At 33.9% G+C, this 22,538-nt stretch overlaps 1 protein-coding gene across 1 annotated transcript in view; it reads right to left on the reverse strand.

The window, feature by feature from the left end:
* Positions 1 to 22,538, reverse strand: part of HUWE1 (HECT, UBA and WWE domain containing E3 ubiquitin protein ligase 1) — a 1,068,888-nt gene that overhangs the window by 621,534 nt on the left and 424,816 nt on the right. The window contains exons 44-45 of the mRNA XM_090396304.1: positions 14,774 to 14,935; positions 1,258 to 1,370 (exon numbers count right to left, since the gene is read on the reverse strand). Of these exons, the coding sequence (XP_090252430.1) occupies positions 1,258 to 1,370; positions 14,774 to 14,935 (275 nt within the window). The remainder of the gene's footprint in view (positions 1 to 1,257; positions 1,371 to 14,773; positions 14,936 to 22,538) is intronic.

The following is a 22,538-nucleotide window of genomic DNA, read 5'->3' on the forward strand; positions in this document are numbered from 1 at the left end:
TAATTCAGAAGGCCTGGACACTGGGACTGATTATCGGTGATTGGAGTACAGCTTTCATAGTACCCATATATAAAAAAGGGAAATAAAACGGAATGTGAGAATTACAGAGGTATTTCCCTACTGAGTGTTCCTGATAAAATTTATACAAGTATTCTTGAGAAATGGTTGAGAAGAATTGTGGAAGAAAAGCTTGAAGAATAAGCTGGATTCAGGCCAAATAGAGGCTGTCAGGATCAGATCTTCACTTTATGACAAATAGTCAAGAAAGCATGAGAATATAACAATAATCTGTATTTAAGTTTTGTCGATTTGTAAAAGGCATATGACAAATTGCCAAGAGAGAAGCTATTCAATGCGCTACAGTTATATAGTGTCAATGGGGCAGTATATCAAGCAATACTTAGTCTGTGTTTGAGTTGTAAGTCAGCAGTTAGAATTGAAGGAAGTACAGGAAGATGGTTTAATATAAAATCTGGTGTGAGGCAAGGATGTACATTATCCCCTCTGTTTGTTATTCTTCTAAATAAAACCGCTACAAGTCTGCAAGATTCTCTGACTAAATTGAATAACTGTTGTAATAGATATGGTATGAAGGTGAGCATTAAAAAGACAATGAAAATAGGCAGAATCATTGAAAATATCAACTGTGTTGTGAATGGAGAACCTGTGGAACAAGTAAAACATTTCAGCTACTTAGGCATGATTTTTAGTGAAGATGGTAAATTAAATATAGAAAGAGACAACAGAATCAGCAAAGCTGGTATGGTGGGAAGTCAACTGAATAAATTCATATGGAATAAGAGAGAAATTAATCGGAACACTAGCTGTATACAGGAAAGAACTTGACATTGTCAGCATCCAGGAATGCGCTAGCAGAGCTAATCTCAGGTGGTATGGTCACAGAAAGATTAGCAAAACAAGTATTCTCTGCCAGGTTGGCAGGAAAACGACCCAGAGGAAGACCAAGATGTAGGTGGATTGATACGGTACAATGTGCCTTAGAAGATAGAAATATAAGATCTGATAATGTTGGAGTCTTGACAAGTTACAGACTGATTTTTAGGAAAATTGTAGATAGGAAGTTACTAATGTAAATTTTTCATGTAGTACTATCATATCCTGTACACCCCTTGAATGGCAGGAAATTGATGAAATCTTTAATATTAGCTGCTGTACAAATACACAGAATTAAATAAACAAGAACAGTAAAATAGGAGTAATCTTAAAAAAAAAAAAAAAAAACTGCATTACACTTACAGTGGTATCTTCATCATCCTGTTGTAATAAGTCATTAGCACTATTATCTCTTATAAGGCTCTGTTGTTCAGTAGCTGGTTTATCTATTACAGGTTCTTGTTGACTGTTATTTGCTGTAATCAATCAGATTTTGTTATTTCAATGCATGACTAAATTATTTATAGCTTCTCCTATTTAAAATTAATGCCACTTATGGTTATCATTTCTGAAAATCATAATTATTTTTGTTATTTTCATACACTTGATTTCTTTATCACAACCAACAACAAATGATTGGATCAACTAGATTACATTAAAATTATGGTATTTTTCTTTTCTAAAAAGTGCATGAATAATGATGCATTCTCTCTTAGAAAAGAAGTTGTGCATGACAAATTTTATAATAGTTTATATTATGTATGGCTAAACACAGCTATGCTTCATCCATATGTAAAGCAAAAACTGTAGCCATAACAAGACTAGTATTGAAAACCGATCACCAGATTTCAATACTAACTAGTATTATTGTTTTAATATGATATATTGCTTATATAAGGAAAATAAGCATATCTTTTGTAAAGGTAGAAAAGCCACTTTTATGTTGTACTTGTGGAGCAAAAGCCAATTTTTCCATGCATTTTTGATGTATGGCAGAGTGATTACATTCTTCGAATCTTGTTTAAGTAAGGGAGTTGCAGGAGCTGTATTGAGAATTTTTTTGATCGGCTTGGGTTCAAACCCATAAGGTTTCAAAAGTGCCGGGTTCTATGGCAGGTAATGTAATTCTTCATCAGTATGGTAGATACATTGTATGTTCTATCTATCAAAGTTTTAATTATGCCTATTTTTTGCAATGGATGGTGGTGTGAAGTGGCATTTAAAAATCTTCCTGTTGCAGTGGGTTTTACTGTTTACAGAGAAGGATAAAAAAAAATCCAAATATAAAATCCAATAGTGAATTTTATATTTGAATACAAATTGTTTAAATAATCTTTAAAAGCAATCAGCTATCTACCGTTCCCAACGAAATGATGAAAATATCATCTATGTAATGTAGCCAAACTTTTGGGCTTTTTGATAGGTTTTTAATGTATTTGTTTCAAAATTTTCCATAAAAAGGTTGGCTAGAGCTGGAGAAAAGGGAAAACCCATGACAAGTCCTCCTTTTTATCTCCAATATTTTGTCTTGATAAATGAAAAACCTGTTCTCCATGCAGTGTTTGTATAGTCCTACAGTGTCTGGTAGCATGGAGCTAATGTCTCAAACAAGATGCCCAAAGGTACCAAGCCTCCTGGCCAAGTTACAGTGTCTGGTGGGAAAAGGTTTCCAAGTAAATCTACTGTGTCATTTCTTGATACATTAGTGAAGAGACTGACTACATAGAAACTTGCTAAGAGGTCTGAAGGTTCTATATTTATATCCTTCACCTTTTTAATGAAATGCAAACTATTCTTTATAAATGATTCTATTTTTCCTATGTGTGGTGTTATGTTTGTCAGATATTTTGCTAAGTTTGAGGTCAAAGAATCTTTTCCCGTCTACAATGGGCCTTAACAGAATATCTTTTTTTATGTACTTTTGGTGCTCCATAAATTCTTGGGACCAATGGATGTTTGATGATAAAAATCGTTTTAGTTCTTTTGGCCAATTAGGTAACTTATTAATGAATTCATTAGTTTTATTATGCACACTCCATGTGAAATCTCTGGCTAGGGATGAATAGGTATTGGAATCCTCTAATAGGATGTTCATTTTTCTTACATATTATTCTGAGCATGTAAAGGACATCAGGTTCCCGAATTATTTGAAAGTTGAAGTTATAAAAAACTTCAAATATGTAATTGTCAGTAAGCTTTTGTTGGGCATTACATATTGTCAATATAGTATATAACGTAAGGCTTTATATATCATTACCCTTGATGATGAAAGTCTTGCGACAAACGAAACTTGTGAAGTTTTTTATTTGTTAATTTTTAATAAACTCCTTTATATTAATATGTGGTCTAAATATTAAAACTACATACACAACTGCTTAACAACAGAAATCTTCATCTACATATTGTACAGCTTGTATTTAGTATATTCTCTATTCTCTATTTTCTGTAGATTACAGATTAAATAAAGCATGGCAAAAATAGGTGAATTCAGTGGAAGAGCAGCAAAATTGGAATAGAGATCACTCTGGCTCTATTGTTTACATAAGATTCTGTGCATATATCTTCCAGCTCGTGTGGGCTTTATGTAAATAGAAAAAGATAAACCATTTGGAAGCCATGTGACTGACTAGTGTATGTAGGAACAATAAACAATTATTTGATTACTTTCCTATAAAGTGAATTTTAGGATGATAGTTATTTAAATGCACTAAAAATGCATCTGGACCATGGGGCCAAATAGTAACATATCATGTACATAAATATAGAATCAGATGGCTGCCCACGTGAAATAACCAGCATGTACAGTAAGTAAATTTGGATAATTCAAGTATATCTAGGGAGAAATATGACTACCAACCCAAATCAAGGGAGTCAAGTTAACGATACAATGTAAATAGTGAAATAGAGTACAATGTAGATTGGTACTACCAACACAAGAAGCCTGAATGGAGAAATGAAGCTAGCTGAAAAATTAGTTAACTACCAGATCAACATAATAGGGGTGACTGAAACAAAAACAACAAAAACTGGTGAGATCTTTCTGAGCAATAAATACAAAATGTTATATTCAGGCAATGACAATCAAAGAAAAGAAGGAGTAGACATAGTATTCAACACAAAATACAAGGCTAATCTTCTTGAATGGCAGGCAGTCACAAGTAGAGAAATGTGTGCAAATATGAGAATGAGGAACTGGACAATGAGACTTATTTGGGGTTATGGTCCAACAGAAGGTACTACTAAGAAGTGGAGGAATTTTTTGAGGCTTTAGAAAAAGTAACTGACACAATGAAAAAGGAAAAGTTGGTCCTTGTTGGGGATCTAAATAGAGTAGGAAAAGATTGTGGGACATACAAAAATATTTTGGGAAAATTTGGTGAAAAGAGCAAAGCTAATAATGGCAAATACTTGTTGAATTTCTGCTCAGGACATGGATTGGTTATTACTAACACCATGTTCCAACATAAAAATGTGCACAAATTCACATGGAGAGAAGAGGCAAGGAATAAGAAAAGTCTCATTGACTATGTTATTGTTGATAGTGATGTTTTCTTCCTGGTGCAGGACACCAGAGCGTACAGAGGATTTGAAATTGGAAGTGATCACTATTTAGTCTTGAGCAGGATGAAATTGAATTTCATATTGAAAAGAATAACATGTAAGAAAGTTCTAAAGCGAATATAAGTTGAGCAGCTCTCAGATGTGAACTATAGACTAAAATACACAAAGATTATTGAAGAAAAAATGAGAGTTTGAGAACAAGAATCAAACCTTGGAGATTCAGGGGCAAACTCTGAAGGAAACATTGATTGATTCTGCTAAAGAAGCATGTGGTGAGGTTGTCTGCAAGGATAAAAAAAATCAGAACTTCCTGGTGGACACAGGAAGTTAAAGAGGCAGTAATGGAAAAGAAGAAAGCATATCAAAAGATCTTGGCAAATAAGTCATCTTGTGCTCTTACAGCATACAGAGACAAATGCAAGAATGCTAAACACTGTAAAACTAGTTAAACAAAAGTCATGGGAGGACTCTGGCAAGAATATAGAAAATAAATATCAAGAAGGTGGCAAAATATTCTGCAGGTTGTTGAAGAAGCTTAGGAATGGAAAAAGAGTGCTGTAAGAGTAGTTAGAGATGATAAAGATGACATGGAAACATGAGAAAAAGATGTTCTTGAAGTATGGAGTAATTACTTTGAAAAACTGCTAAATGAAACAAGCAGTGATGACAGCACAGTGGTAAAAAACACTGACCAGGCATGCAGTCAGGAATACATATCCATACTTCAAGTAGAAAAAGCCCTCAAAGGCTTGAAATGTGGAAAGGCAGCTGGAGTAGATGATATTCAACCAGAAATGCTGAAGAATGGTGGTATAAAAGTCTTACAGTGGCTGCACTGCATAGTTCAGAAAGCCTCGACAGAGGAACGAATTCCTGATGATTGGAGTAGAGCTCTCATAGTACCCATATATAAAAAGGGAAATAAAACTACATATGAGAATTACAGAGGTATTTCCTCTATGAGCTATGCAAGTATACTTGAGATTGAGAAGAATTGTGGAAGAAAAGCTGGGTGAAGAACAAGCTGGATTCAGGCCAAATAGAGGCTGTCAGGATCAGATCTTCACTTTAAGATAAATAGTCGAGAAAGCATGGGAATATAATAAAGAGATGTATTTAAGTTTTGTCGATTTGGGGAAGGCGTATGACAAGGTGCCATGATAGAAGCTATTCAATACGCTACAGTCATATGGTGTCAATGGGGCATTATATCAAGCAATACTCAGTCTTTATATGAGTTGTGAGCAGTTAGAATTGAAGGAAATACAAGAAGATGGTTTAATGTTAAATCTGGTGTGAGACAAGGATCTACATCATCCCCTCTGTTATTCATTATCTCTATGGATCACATTATGAAGGAAAGTGGTATTAAACAGGATATCAAAATTGGAGATGTTAATGTCAGCTCTTTGCTTTATGGGGATAATGTTATACTTCTAAATAAATCCGCTACAAGTCTGCAAGATTCTCTGACTAAATTGAATAGCTGTTGTAATAGATATGGTATGAAGGTCAGCAATAAAAAGACAAAACAATGAAAATAGGCATAATCATTGAAAATGTCAACTGTGCTGTGAATGGAGAACCTGTGGAACAAGTAAAACATTTCAGCTACTTATGCATGATTTTTAGTGAAGATGGTAAATTAAATATAGAAATAGACAACAGAATCAGCAAAGCTGGTATGGTGGAAAGTCAATTGAATAAATGCATATGGAATAAGAGAGAAATTAGCCTGAACACTAGCTCTATACAAGACAGTGTTCAAACTAGTTTTGACTTATGGATCTGAGAGCTGGGTCAGAATTAAAACACTTGACCAAAGACTAGAGACTGCAGTTATGAGAGTCCTGAGAAAGATTATAGGCATGAACAGATGGCATCAATGGCAATATCATATTAAAAACAAGGATATTAGGAAAGAACATGACATTGTCAGCACCAGGAATGCGTTAGCAGAGCTAATCTCAGGTGGTATGGTCACTTAAACAGAATGGGCGAAGAAAGATTAGCAAAACAAGTGTTCTCTGCCAGGCTGGCAGCAAAACGACCCAGAGGAAGACCAAGATATAGGTGGATTGATACAGTACAAAGTGCTTTAGACGATAGAAATATAAGATCTGATAATGTTCGAGTCTTGATAAGTAACAGACTGATTTGGAGGAAAATTGTAGATAGGAAGTTAGTATTGATATAATTTTTTTTTCACGTGGCACTATCACAGCCTGTACACCTCTTGAGGGTACATGGCAGGAATTTGATGATAATGTAAATAGTGAAGTAATATGAAAGCTAATTATGGCTGAAATTTTTCAGATATGGATATTTAATATATTTTTTTATTTATTTATTTTTTTAAGGGAAGATCAAATAAACAAAGGTTTAGCAAGTTTGTACGTAAAGCTGTTTATACTATTCAACAAAGGTGTACCATCTTTTGTGAATTTTTGCTATGCCATATATCCTGAACAGCTTTACATGAAAAGATTCAAGTTATGTAGTTCGGTAAACTTTCATGCGATTTCTAAAACAATATTTAAAGGAATGTGTGTTTAGCTTGGAAACTCGATTGCATAAACTGCGTGTTTATGCAATCAAGATTTTTTGGACAAGAAGTGACTTTTTTCCTCCAGTAATTTATCATCGCTTTTTTTTTTTGTGCATTATTAGGATAAAAATCTCAGAGGTCTGTCCATTTTATTATCATATTACATTTCATTAATAACTGCAGCACTATTGCCATTGTCTACTTTGTTACAATATCCTTCTTATTGTATAGCTGTTTTAAGACTGATTTCCTAACATCTAAATGAATGCTAATGGCCTATAACAGAAGGTGCATATTCTTTATTCATCGAATGCCATAATTTCTACTTATAGAACTTGCCTAGGGTGTAAATGTAAATTTATAACCTCAACTTAATGCACACTTGTAACTGTGGGTGTTCCATTGCATGACAATGTTGGCAGAATTCTAATTTCCCCTGATAGTGATTTTAGAATTCTTTTGGCCAATGAGGAATTTTGAATTCCTTATCTGCTGTAGAGGATAAGGTTAGGATTAAAATATTGCCAGCTTGCCACATAATGAGCTGAGAGTTATATTTTTGACAGTTTCACATTAGTGTTCATGGAATAGTGACTTGCCCATTTGTGCAGTTGTCCCTGATGACATCCATTATTAGTTGATAAAATACCTCCCATCATCTTTTATGGATCTCCTTCTCTTATTTATACAACAGAATATTTACAGAGAAAGTTTCTGGACTGTGCATTGTCATTGCTATTCAAAAGCCAGGCAAGGATCAAGCACAGGCCAACAATTATCATCCTATTTGTCTTTGTAAGGGCTTGGAAAAAAATGGTAAATGCAAGATTTTTCTGGTTCTTAGAAAGCAACAAACTTCTTTATAAGACAAAATATGGCTTTCGTAGACACTGCTCAACCTTGGACTATTTGGTCCAGAAACATGTATAAGAGGCTTTTTTGAAAAGAAAATATATGGTTTCAGTGTTCTTTGACATGGTTTAGTTAAAGTTTGACAGCCTGGAAGTATGGCATATTAAAAGAGCTATTTAATCTTGGTCTGAGGGATTACTCTTGTTTTCATTAAGAACTTTCTATCTTCATTTTTTAATTAAAACTTAAATATAACCTGTTTTTCTGTATATAGTCCATTTTACTCCATATAATTGTAGCATACTAATGGCTTTTCTCTTAGCTTATTGTTTGCCTTTTCATAAGTTTAATTTCAGATTTTTGTGATTTCTGTGATTTCTCATCTATTTGTTGTGTTTTGCAAAACTGATTATAACCCTTTTGCCTGAATTAATCTCTTATCAAAGTTCCTCCTCCACAATTTTTCATAGCCATGTATGTTTGTAAAATTATTACATTGTACTCTTAGTAGAGTAGTTCTCTGTAATTGGCATTCTGGCATGATTTCATCTATGAAAGAGTAGTTACTCTGTAATTCTCACATTCTGTTTTCTATCCCTTTTTATACAAGAAAATGAAAGTTGTATTCTAATTATCTGAAAATTGATCTCCTGACCCATCTATCTGAATTATGTATTATGGCTACTGTAAAATTTGACATTTCTTCTAGAACTATACAAAAAATGACTATATATTGAGATCAAGAGCTTTCTAAAGACTATATTAGAAAAGAGGATTTAAAAAAAAAAAAAAACTGTTTCGTACAGTGGTTTAAGTTATTCACTCCCTTGAGTACTATTGCTATACTTTCATTTAGAAGTGAAGGTTAATGATCTACCAAGCTGCATCCAACCTTTCAGGCTTTTGATAGCTTTATTTTTAATTTAAATATCAATATTGATATGTTCCAGTGATTGCATTCTGCCTGTTTCTATTAATAATTTCAAATAATTATGCCAAATACCTTTTTTAAAGTTTTCATGTCACTCCTTTTACTAAAGTCTTTCTTCCGTTTCCACAACCTCCAGAACACATTTCCACCTTCATGATATTTATCTTCTCAATTCTCACTAAAGTTTGTGTTATTATTAGAAGGTATGGATTATAATAGACTGTTTTTTTAGGAAATAGGGCTGTTTCATTTTATCACTAACCTTCTCTTCCAAATGAAAGTACAGCAATAGTAGTCAAAGAAATGAATAACCTTAAACCGATATTGAAATCTGCTATGACAGCTAAGTAGGATAGCCTTCTTGATGCTGAGACACCATTCTATCTTAAACTGTGTCAAAATTAAAACTTTCATTTGTCCAACTGCCAACGTAAGAATATTATGAAAGTTCAACATAAAGACCTGCTTCTCCCCTCTTCCTACTAAGATCGATTTTAAGCAAATACAAACAAGCTCACAACCATCTACAATTCCCAGAAATGTACAAAATCACATGTAACTGAGGGAAACAATACTATGGCCAAACAGAAAATCCATCCTCCTACGTCTGGAAAAACACCAGACAGACATTGCCTACAAAAGAACTAGAGCAAGTGCCCAGTCAAGCCGCCATGTACTGTTTTCAGTAAACACAAATGATGAAGGCCATTAACATGAGAAACTGGACAAAAACGTCAAACCTTCATATATGCCGTGATGAGGTGGAGTGCCACACAGACGAGTCTAAGGAGTTATGGACCCTCATCATATAAATATTAACTTTAGTTAGTTATAATCTACCGAACTATTTCAGCTCTACTATCTGATATTGGTACACTCGTGAAATCAGACGCACACATATGCCCAACAATAGAACTTCAATACTGACTATAGCTACAGTGCAAAGCTAACTGAATGTTATAATAATCGTTTCTAAAGTGATGCGATGTTTATTATAGTGTTTTTTATTTGCTTTCCATGTTCCCACGCCTGAAGAAATTGGACAATCCGATGAAACATATTGCATTTTGAATAAATTTAAAGTTATTCCAAGTTCACGGTTCTAAGCCAGTATATATATATATATATATATATATATACATACTGATATTGGTATATTTATTGGTATATATATATATGTAAAATTTAAAAAAATGAAAACTACAATAAACTCTGCTAAAGTCCTCACATACTAAGATTCTTCTGGATTTGTACACTTCACCAAGTCTTCTTGTATTGAGAATTTTCTTTTTGGCTATGAAGGTTACAGATGGGTCCTCCGCATTCTTGGAATGCTTAGACCATCATTTTTATTCAGATTTGGATCATGTTTGAGCATTTCGCATGCCTCTTCGAATTTCCTCTCAAACCAGGTTTTGGTGCGGTGTAGGGACTTGGTACCTTTCCAATCAATTCTGTGGTATGTTTGGAGTGCATGGTCATAAAGACCGGTTTATCCAAAATGGAGGTATTAATATGTCGTTTGTGTTCATCCTTCCTGATTGGGATGTTCAACGTTTCCCTGTATAATAGTCGTTTTTAAAGGTATGTTACATATGCGTTTTATTTTGTAAACCCCGTGGGTGGGCTAGGTATGGCAGAGGATCCTTGGAAGAACTGAGTAGGCGTCTTAATTTTGTTGGGGGTTTAAAGGTGGTTTTGATGTTGTATTTGTGTAGTGTTCTGTCTATTTCTTCATAAATGCCTTCACAGTTTTTCCGCTTTGTTTAGGTTGCTGCTTAATTTGTTTGAATTTAGGAAGGAATCGATAGCCTGAATTACCACTTAGCCAAAAAACTAGCGGCCACACTCAAGGAATTGGTAGATCATTCCCCTTCCTACACAAAAAATACACATTTCATAAACAAAATTAAAAACATCTGATTGTGGAAGGAATCGATAGCCTGAATTACCACTTAGCCAAAAAACTAGCGGCCACACTCAAGGAATTGGTAGATCATTCCCCTTCCTACACAAAAAATACACATTTCATTAACAAAATTAAAAACATCTGATTGTGGAAGGAATCGATAGCCTGAATTACCACTTAGCCAAAAAACTAGCGGCCACACTCAAGGAATTGGTAGATCATTCCCCTTCCTACACAAAAAATACACATTTCATAAACAAAATTAAAAACATCACACTCAACGACCAAGATCTATTAGTCAGCTTTGACATAACTTCCCTTTTCACTTAGCCACCTGAACAAACAACACAAACACATCCAATTCACCACTGAAATAGAAAAAAACAACTATTCCGTTCCAAGACACACTCATCACACGTTTCCCTCAGGCTGTCTCTCCTTCTCAGTCTACCTCAAACCTACACAGAAAAGGCCAGTACATACACAAAACTTCTTATTACCACCCAACACAAAAACTAGTGGCCATAAGCACCCTTAAACACAGAGCTCAAACTATCTGTTCAAACGAACAAGCTCTTAACCAGGAATACGAGATCATCAACCATACCTTTAATAAAAAATGGATACAGTAAAAAAACCATTCACAAGATCCTCCACAGAGATACCACTAAAACCAAAAAAAGATTTCAAGAATGCTATTGCCATACCATATGTTAGAAGCATTTCCAAAGAAATAGACAGAACACTACACAAATACAACATCAAAACCACCTTTAAACCCCAATAAAATTAAGACAACTACTCAGTTCTTCCAAGGATCCTCTGCCACACCTAGCCCACCCATGGGGTTTACAAAATACAATGCATATGTAACATACCATACATAGGAGAAACAGGGTGAACCATCCCAATCAGGAAGGATAAACATAAACGACATATTAAATACCTCCATTTTGGATAAACCGGCCTTTCTGACCACACACTCCAACCATATCATAGAATTGATTGGAAAGGTACCAAGTCCCTAGACCGCACCAAAACCTGGTTCGAGAGGAAATTCAAAGAGGCATGTGAAATGCTTAAACATAATCCAAATCTGAATTAAAATGATGGTCTAACCATTCCAAGAATGTGGAGGACCCATCTGCAACCTTCATAGCAACCAAAAAGAAAAATCTCAATACAAGAAGACTTGAAGTTTTTTTTTTTTTCCCCTGAATAATTCAATAGCAATCTGAAGTGTACAAATCCAGAAGAATCTTAGTAAGTGAGGACTTCAGTAGAGTTAATTGTAGTTTTCGTTTTATATATATATATATATTAATCATTAGCGGTCAGGTTAAGAAAAAGATTAGTTAACAACATAGATTTAATTTACCTTTATAGAGTGCAATAGCATGTAGGTTGGTTCCTATACACATATATCCTTCTGATGATGACCTCGATACAAGGGTCGAAACGTCAAGTGTTATTTTATTAATAATTTCAACGCGTGTTTTGTATCCCTAAATTCTTAAATACGAATAACAGTATTTATTTCACAATCTTTTCAAACTACTGAAGTAAGTTTCATTATTTTTATAAAGGGAATTAAAGGAGTAATGTTCGGCTTCTATCACTGACATTTTATAACCAGTTTGCCTAATACAAACAGTAAAAACATTTCAACATACATTGACTGCTCAATACAAAATTATAATTACACTCCAATTATCATCAACACCCTCCTTAAATCAATTTGGATGAAAGCCTCTCCATGCTTCTTTTACTTTAGCCAGTCTTGTGCATCTCTCCACCATAAATATTCATAAAATCTTGTTATTTCATTATCCCATCCTATCACTGGTCTACTAGTTTCAGTAACCAGTTCTTAGTGTCCATTCTGTTGTAGTCTTTTATTACTAAAGTAACGTCCACCGCTTTTGTTTGGTTTGTTATCCAATATTATTATTTTTATCTGATCAGGTTATGAACAAAAATGGCTCTTTCCCTATTTTTGTTGTTTTCTGTTTCTTTCATATTTAATTTGAATACATTTATTTTATATCTAAGCAAAATTCAGTCAGAAATAAACATACGAAAACATCTTACTCATAACATACAAAATGAAAATTGACTAATTTAGAAAACAATACCTTATGACTAACTTCTTACCTTTAAATTAATTCATTTTTCTATGTGGAATACCTGCATTTCAAAGCAGATGTCCTACATACCTCTAGCATTATTGTACACACATGATGCAGTACTGCCAGGCTTGTTTCTATACTCTCTACAATGTAGTATAAATGATTCAGTGAACAATTTTCAGATTCCTGTTCATATCTATTGCTTCACTTATATAAATGTCATTGTGCATACTTAATAAATCTACAAATTCTCACTATTCCATCAATTATGATCTACTTTCCTAGATTCTCCACATCAGCCAATGTAGGTAGATTTTTTGACCAAAAAAGAAATGATAACTGACAATGGGCTTAATAGATCATGATAATATAGATAGTCAAACTGACTAGTTGCTACCTATACTAGTGGCTTCTCTTGGGTTAGAAAGAAGAAAAAAAAAAAAAAATGCAATAAACACGAACCATTATGTAACTAAAACCAAACATGTAAGAACCATTACACAGAAGTAAAAACACAAACACATGGATTGTGGATGCTGACATGGGTCAATCAATATTCAGTAGGTCTGCATGATAGTTGATAGAAAAGTTACTCTGAGATGTGTAAAGATCTAATAAGACTTCCAAATATCACAAAATCATTCCATGGTTTCTGTTCAGCGTGCCTTCTGAGTGGATAGCCATTGTAGCCTCTTTGATGTAATGGGCACTGAAGTAGTCTTCTATGTAGGGCATGGAACTCTTGTTACATTTAAAATTGTCGTGAGTGTAGAAGTGGAAACCTAGGCCTGAGCTGTCTTTTATTAAAGTCTCCAATATGCTTTTGTCTAATTTCCAAACTTCATGATGTTTGCCCTATGTAAGCAAGGCCAAAAGAACACTGAATACTGTAAACTCCAGAGTGTTTGTCGATGTTATGATATTGAAATGAATGTAACAGAGCTGCATAGTCACAATAGGCTTGAAAGCCAATGTGACTTTTAGGCAATTTTGAGAGAAAGTCCACCAATATAAGAGATGGAAACAGAGGCTCTGCAGTGAATGCCAGAAATCTGACATAAAATGACTCATCGATCCCATCTTCCACATTCTAAATGTTTGTTTTTTTACTTTTGTGTAATGATTCCTACGTGTTCGGTTTTAGTTATGTAATGACTCATGTTTACTGCTTATTGTATTTTTTTGTTCTTCCTAATCCAGAAGAAGCCACTAGTATATGTAACAAAACCAATTCAGTTTAACTATCTATATTATCACAGCCTACTAAACCCACTGTCAGTTATCATTTGTCACATCTCCATATCAGATATTATAACAATCTTCAGACCTCCCGATATTAAATACATTCAACTGCAGGCTCCATTAATATCCAATTAATATAAATAAATCCATTCTTCCTTTTAAACTTGTTCAACGCATCGAAAATCTTGCAATCATTCTTTCTACAGTGAAATACCAAAATATTTAAAAACTGTCAATTATTAATTATAATATAAATAATTTTTCATAACTGAAAACAAAGTATTTTCAGAACTGTTTATAGCAGCAAATGTATGTACCATGTGATGAGATTGTTAATTTTACTGGCAGCATGTATAGAAGAAATTAATAAAAATTGACTGTGAAGTAATTCAAATATCTACAGTAAATGCACCAGGTAATTTGCTGAAACAAGAGGGAAGTAAAAAATAATAATCACTACTGTTGTAAGATCTGCCTACAATTTTTTTCTGACTGATGATAGCCACACACACATCACAGAAAATGTTAGTTGATATCAAAAATGATTATAAAAAAAATCAAATCTTATTATATTAAGGAAAAATTTCATTGGGAAAAATTTATTAATTTTGGATAAAATTGAAATCAACAACAAGAAACAAAAAGAAGTACTTGGTTTAGCATTAGCATAAGATTCATAATCAATACAAACAATTCAGATTAAGTACCTTCTTCAGTTACTTGACTAGGCTTAGTTGAAAGAAAGTTCAGAAGATCACAAATAACACCTCTCATAGGACCTTCCAGCGTAGGTACATTTCCAACTTTTGCAGGTAATGATTTCAACATCTGCACAGCATTATTACTTGTATAGCGAGTATCATCTTCCTCTACATTAAATATAAAATATGCATTAAAAAGAAATGAAATAGTAGTAACACAAATGAAATCTATATTAAATTCTTGCAAATCATACAGTTATATTCACCTGTGTGCGTGTGCATATGTGTGTGTGAGAGAGAGAGCACAGTGGCTAAACAAATTATAATTAGGAAAGTTTATAGAATAAAAGCACTACAGCTATTAATAATGTTAAGGAAATTGTTAATATCAACTAAAAAATTGAGCTTCTAATCAGAATAACACTGCATTCATCTACACAACAGTATCAGACATTCATTATAGCTAGCATATTATCAAAAGCAGGTGTATTAGTACATATGCTATTTTTTGCATTCAATATATATATGAGATAAACTCTTTATTTTATTCACATTTCACCAAATGCTATTGTATTAATGACAGTATTTGATCTATTATTCCTGCAAGCTGAAAGGAAATAAAGTTTTCAATGGCCCTCTTAGGAATCAGTTGTTTCGGAAGTATTCAATTCACTGCAGTGATTTTCTCAGTATGTATAATTTTATGTAGTATAATACAAATAATAAATTTTTGCCACAATTAGAAAGATTCACTTGAAAAATAAAGCAGTCTTCGACCTTTAATTGGAATTAAGGCTCAAACTTAAAAAAATAATGGTACTTACCAGGGAAAAATGCTGATGGCAATGCTATCTTTTCTATCAATATTATTTCTAATAGCAAAATTTATTCTCTTGTATTCAAGAGAAATAGAATCACCTTAGCAAAATCACCTACTACCTAGTATTTTTAAAAAAAAAAAAAAATTAAATGACTGTAAACCTACACATAAGTATAAAATACTGTTTTTAATTCAGCACGACTAGTTTCGTCTTCAAGAAGACTTCTTCGCGTGCACAGTAAGAGAGAACAACCAACAAAAAAGTGTGAAAGAATAAAAAGTCTAAACATTAAAGTGTTGGAGTACGAGCATTTGAAGTCATTCTCTGTACATACTCATTGTTGGTCATGCACTTGTGTTCAAAGTCATGTGAATGCCAAAGTTTGGATGGCAGTCTGAGATATTATAGCGGAGGTTGTTGTTAAGATGTATTTCAGTAAGGATGATTTCTTTCGATTCCACAATTCTTCTTTCAAGTTCATCAATAGCAGCAAAAGATGCTTTCAAATTTGTCCCATAAGACTGGATGAACGAGGTTGTTTTCTTCATTAGTGCTAGCAGAATTCAGAACATGATTTGACAAAGCACTAGCTTTTGTTCTGGCGCATGTGTATCGATGGATTTCTCTGTCTGGCCAAAATAAAGTTTATCGCAGTTGCACCAAATTCGGTAAATGCCAGGATATTTAAGGTTGTCATGCCATTGTTAGGGCCTACTTAGCAAGTAATGGAGTTTTAGAAGAGAAGTGAATGAAGTTCAGATGTTGTATTACTTAAGAACTTTGGCCATTTTAGCAAAACGGAGCTGATATATGGTAGGGAAACGTAGCCTTCTTCACTATGGTAAGGAGGCGGACTGAAAAGTAGTAAGAAGAAACTGAAGCTCTTTGTTATGATCTTCCTCTTCACACAGGATTGAGTGAGTGAGCACGTTTGTCTAATGTAGAGATAATACCAAGTTTTTTTTAGGTGGATACAGATGGGATTGTGCATGGAGATATTATCTCCATGCACAATTGTTCCTAGAAGTGACAACTCCAATGAACTGAATTCAAAGAGCTGTCCTGTCACTTGTTACCTTTGTCCCTCTCAATGGCTGCAGTTGGGGGGGGGGGGGGAGAGAATGTTCCTACAGCAGTTAACCCTATTGTGTGGGGGGTGTCTTTAAAGGTAGCTGAACAATGGAAACTGCCTGACCAGCAGCGTTATGTCCAAAAGGATAGAATTTAAAAAAAAAAAAAATTAAAAAAAATTTAAAAAAATGTATATCACTCACTCATACGTGCTTAGAATTATAATACTGTGGAATAAATTACTCACTGTTAGAAAGAACACTGTACAAGCTATCAGTCAGTACAAGATACATCCAGTTTCCATTAAAGGGATGACTGAAACAAAAAAGGCAAAAACTGGTGAGATCTTTCTGAGCAATAAATACAAAATGTTATATTCAGGCAATGACAATCAAGGGAAAGAAGGAGTAGCCATAGTATTCAATACTAAATACGAGGCTAAACTTCTTGAATGGCAGGCAGTCTCAAGTAGAGAGAGAGAGAGAGAGATATGGGCAAACATGAAGATGGGGACAAATAGACTTATTTGTGCCTATGTCCCAAAGAAGGTTCTGCTAAGGTAGCAGTGGAGGAATTTTTTGAGGCTTTAGATAAAGCAACTGACACGATGAAAAAGGAAAGGTTGGTCCTTGTTCAGGATCTAAATAGCCGAGTAGGAAATGATTGTCAGGCATAGCAAAGCTCATAATAATGGCAATACCTGTTGGATTTCTGCTCAGGACATGGACTGGTTATTACTAACACAATATTCCAACATAGAAATGTGCACAAATTCACATGGAGAGAAGATGCAAGGAATAAGAAAAGTGTCATTGACTACATTATTGTTGATAGTGATGTTTTCTCCCTGGTGCAGGACACCAGAGTATAAAGAGGATTTGAAATTGGAAGTATTCGCCATTTAGACCAGCAGGATAAAATTGAATTTAATATTGATCCGCAACTCAAGTGTAGACTAAAATGCACAAACTTTATTCAAGAAAAAATGAAGAGTTTCAGAACAGGAACCAAACCATTGAGATTCAGTGGCAAATATTACAGAAAACATTGATTCAGCCAGAGAGGCATGTGGTGAAGTTGTCTCTGCAAGGATAGAAAAATTAGAACTCCATGGTGGGCACAGGAAGTTAAAGAGTCAGTGAAAAAAAAAAAAAAAGAAGAAAGCGTATTAAAAGGTATTGGCAAATAAGTCAGCCTGTGCTCTTAGAGACAAACGTAAGAAAGCTAAACACTGTGTAAAACTAGCTACACAAAAGTCACAGGAAGACTGTGGTAAGAACATAGAAAATAAATATCAAGATATTCTGGAGGTTGTTGAGTGCTGAAAAATTAGAGATGATAGAAGTATCATGAAAACATGAGAAAAAAGATATCCTTGACGTATGGAGTAATGACTTGGAAAAATTGATAAATGAAACAAGCAGTGATGACAGCAGAGTGGTAAAAACACTGATTAGGCATGCAGTCAGGAATACATATCCATACTCAAAGTAGATATTCGACCAGAAATGCTCAAGTATGTAGGTATAAAAAGCCTTATAGTGGCTGCACTGCATAATTCTAGTAGAGCTCTCATAGTACCCATATATAACAAGGGAAATAAATCTGAATATGAGAATTACAGAGGTATTTCCCTACTGAGAATTCCTGATAAGATTTATACAAGTATACTTGAGAAACGATTGAGAAGAATTGTGGAAGAAAAGCTTGGTGAAGAACAAGCTGGATTCAGACCAAATAGAGGCTGTCACGATCAGATTTTCACTTTACGACAGATAGTTGAGAAATCATGGGAATATAACAAAGATCATTATATTTAAGTTTTGTAGATTTGAAAAAGGCATGTGACAAGATGCTAAGAAAGAGAGAAGCTATTCAAAAAGCTACAATTATATGGTGTCAATGAGGCATTATATCAAGCAATACTTGGTCTTTATTTGAGTTGTAAGTCAGCAGTTAGAATTGAAAGAAGTACAGGAAGATGGTTAAATGTTAAATCTGGTGTGAGACAAGGATGTACATTATCCCCTCTGTTATTTATTATCTATATGGATTACATTATAAAGGAAAGTGGTATTAAACATGATATCAAAATTGGAGATGTTAATCTCAGCTCTTTGCTTTATGTGGATGATGTTATACTTCTAAATAAATCTGCTACAAGTCTGCAAGATTCCCTGACTAAAATGAACAACTGTTGTAATGGATATGGTATGAAGGTCAGCATTAAAAAGACAAAGACAATGAAAATAGGCAGAATCATTGAAAATGTCAACTGTGTTGTGAATGGAGAACCTGTGGAACAAGTAAAGCATTTCAGCTACATAGGCATGATTTTTAGTGAAGATTGTAAATAAAATATGGAAATAGACAACAAAATCAACAAAGCTGGTAAGGTAAGAAGTCGACTGAATCAATTTATATATTTTCAACTAAAGAAATTAGTTGCAACACTAAATTAACTGTATACAAGGCAGTGTTCAAACCAATTTTAGCTTATGGATCTGAGAGCTGGGTTAGAAATAAAACACTTCAACAAAGACTATAGACTTCAGATTACGAGAGTTCTGAGAAAGATGAGGTGCATGAACAGATGGCATCAATGGCAATATCATATTAAAAAATGAGGATATTAGGAAAGAACTTGACATTGTCAGCATCCAGGAATGCATTAGCAGAGCTAATCTCAGGTGGTATGGTCACTTAAACCATACCACCTAGATTAACTCTGCTAACTCTTTCCTCTCCACTTGTAGAATGGGAAAGAAAAGATTAGCAAAATAAGTGTTCTCTGCCAGGTTTGCAAGAAAAAGACCCAGGGGAAGACCAAGATATAGGTGGTTTGATACATTAAAAAGGCCTTAAAAGATAGAAATATAAGATCTGATAATGTTGGAGCTTTGACATGTACGACTGATTTGGAGGAAAATTGTAGATAGGAAGTTAGTAATGATGTAAATTTTTCATGTAGTACTATCATGTCCTGTACACTCCTTGAGGGTATCAGGAATTTGATGATGATGACATCCAGTTTCTTGTTCGATACCACACAAACACAAAATTGACTGTTCACATTCAAGCACACTTTGGTGTGGTGTATGTGCACTCGAGATGGTATGCATGAAAATGTACAATGCATTGGTTTGCAAGCATAAATTGATTTTCAGCTAAATTAACGAGAAAATAAAAACATAAAATCACTATAGCCGGGTATATGTTTCTACGATCTTTATCAGCAACCAACAAATTATTATTAATTATGTTTGTATCTCATAGAGTCAAAGTATCCATTAACTCAATACCTGTCACGCATCTCAAACCTTTTCACTGTCGGAGCACTCAATCTCCTCTAGCAATCCATTCATCACTCCCAAGCATAATCCGCACACCCTTTCTAACTACACTCTTAGACAACTGCCAAGCATGACCCTCTGTTTTTCCTCCTACTCCCCAAGTGCTGAAAAATATATTTCATGTCAATCTTATACAATTCCTTTAGCAAATTATAAGATTCTATTATATCCCATCTCCTCCTCCTGTCAACTAAATTCTGGAACCTACAGATCTTCAATCTAACCCCATATGGAACATTCCACAAACCTGTCGCCATCTTGGTCACTCGTCTCTGAATCCTCTCCATCATCTCCCAATCCCCAAGAAATACAGGTGACCAAATCTGTGCACAATAATCAACATGTCGCAGAAGCATAGCCTTATAAAGAAGGAAAAATAACATCTTAGCTTTACTTGTCAATGTGTTCAAGAGCTATTTTGCCAACTCTTGCAACATTTCTCTGAATAAGTGTTAAGGTTAGATTGTAGCACCTGTAACTTATGAAAAGTAAACAGTGTCAATTTAACTTTGTGCAGTTTTTGTTGTAGAAACAACAAGCAAGTTTGTATTTTTTTTATATATATTCTCAATGTTTTTTATGCAGCATTTTTACATGCTGTTAGTTTTCTGGTTACCCAAAAGTTGTACAGCTATCAATTTAAATAAAATGAACATTTTGTATGTGCCATTAATTTCCTTGTATAATCCACACATGCGTACAGTATACTTTATAAAAACCTATTTTTTTACCCCTTTCAATGCTAACCCCATGCATAAAATAAGTAATGCAAGCAAGAAAAAAGTTAATCAGTATTCAGAAGAATATTTGAAGTTCAGTTTCATACCTGCTCCTCGGGATGAAGTCACCATTCTGACTATTGTGCAAACACTGTTTGACCAATGAATCAACCGGAAAAAAAAAAAAAAAAGTTGTCTCAAAGCACACTTGAAAGTGAAACATAGCGCTTATGAGAACTGTGATTTGAACCAATTTAAGTTTCTAAAGGAGAAGTCTGAGAAAAGATCATCAATATTCATTGTTTTCTGTACAAACTGCTACCCAGAATCAGAATCTTGAAGCTAGTTATGAAATTTCTCTGCTAAATCAGGAAAAAATCATACTATGGGGAGGATATAATTAAACCAGCAATATCGACTTTTCTCAAAACAGTTCTGGAGAAAGATGACAAAGATGTCAAAGGAATGCTACTGAGCAATAACACTGTTAGCAAAAAATAGATGAGATGGCTAAAGATGTGGAAATACAACTATGAAAAGTTGGGATCAAGGAAATTCTCAATACAGATAGATGAATCAACTGTAAGAGACAGTGATGCTGTACTGATGGCCTATGCAAAATATATCGACAATAGTGAAATACTGAAGAGATGTTCTGTGAAGATTGAAAACTACCACTACTGCTAGTGATATATACAATAAACTCAAAAATCATTTAGATGAAATTCAAATATCAATGAAAAATATTACATCTTGTGCTACAGATGGTGCTCCTGTTATGATGGGCAAGAAACGTGGCTGCTTAAAATTAATGAAGGATGACAATCCTGAAATGTCACTTTTGCAATGTCTGTTTCCAAAAACCTTTCATCTGTTCTAAATGAGATATTGGATTCAGTTATGAAATGTATCAACAAAATCAAAGCTAATGCCAAATGCCTATGTCAAATAATTTTGTGAGGATAAAACTGCTGACCATGTAACACTACTGCTTCACAATGAGGCACTGTGGCTGTCACAGGGGAACTGCTTGAGAAGATTCATGGAACTATGATATTGTTTTTGAATGAAAAAAACTAACAGTTGACGGTCAAGCATTTGCAAGTTATTTGACACTCAGAAACTTTTGCTGGGGTTATTGTTGATCACCTCAGCAAAATGACCTGGGATTTATATGATTTCTGATTTAAAAGAGATTTATTTTCCATCTTGGATAACTCAGCCAATGCTAGTGGACCTAGCTGTTCTGGCAATGCTATATCAAGAACTCTCATAAATGCAAAATGATAAGTCTACTAGAACTTTATTCAACATATTCAAACAATGGCATGGCTTTGTGATGAGACAGAAATTCACTAGTTTTGTACGAAAATTACTGTTGCCCTTCCCATCATCATATTTAGTTGAATGTGGCTTTAGTACTGTAAATGAATTGTTATTACTGAAAAAAAAAAAAAAAAAAAAGAAAGAAAGAAATCGTCTGGATATCACAAATAGTCGGGATTTGAGATTGAAATTTGACTAAATTAGCACCTCAAATAAAAAAACTCTTTGCAGTAGACATCAAGCTCAAGAATCATATTAACTTGGATTTTATTTTCATGAGCTGAGTTCGATTTATGTTTATAATATACAAAGTGTAATATAAAATTTATATTCATTGAATCAAGTCAAATTAAAAGCAGTTTTCCCTATGTTCCTTTTTTATTTGAAGTACTTATTTTAGATTTTTTTTGCAGGTTACTTTGCAATACAGTTCTTCATTTGTCCAATTTGTAGAATCTGTCTATTAAATGTTCTTTCAAAA

Source organism: Typopeltis vanoorti, chromosome 1, assembly GCF_054136105.1.
Source record: "Typopeltis vanoorti isolate ZY-2024b chromosome 1, IOZ_Tvanoo_1.0, whole genome shotgun sequence".
In the NCBI taxonomy this organism is placed as follows: Eukaryota; Metazoa; Arthropoda; class Arachnida; order Uropygi; family Thelyphonidae; genus Typopeltis; species Typopeltis vanoorti.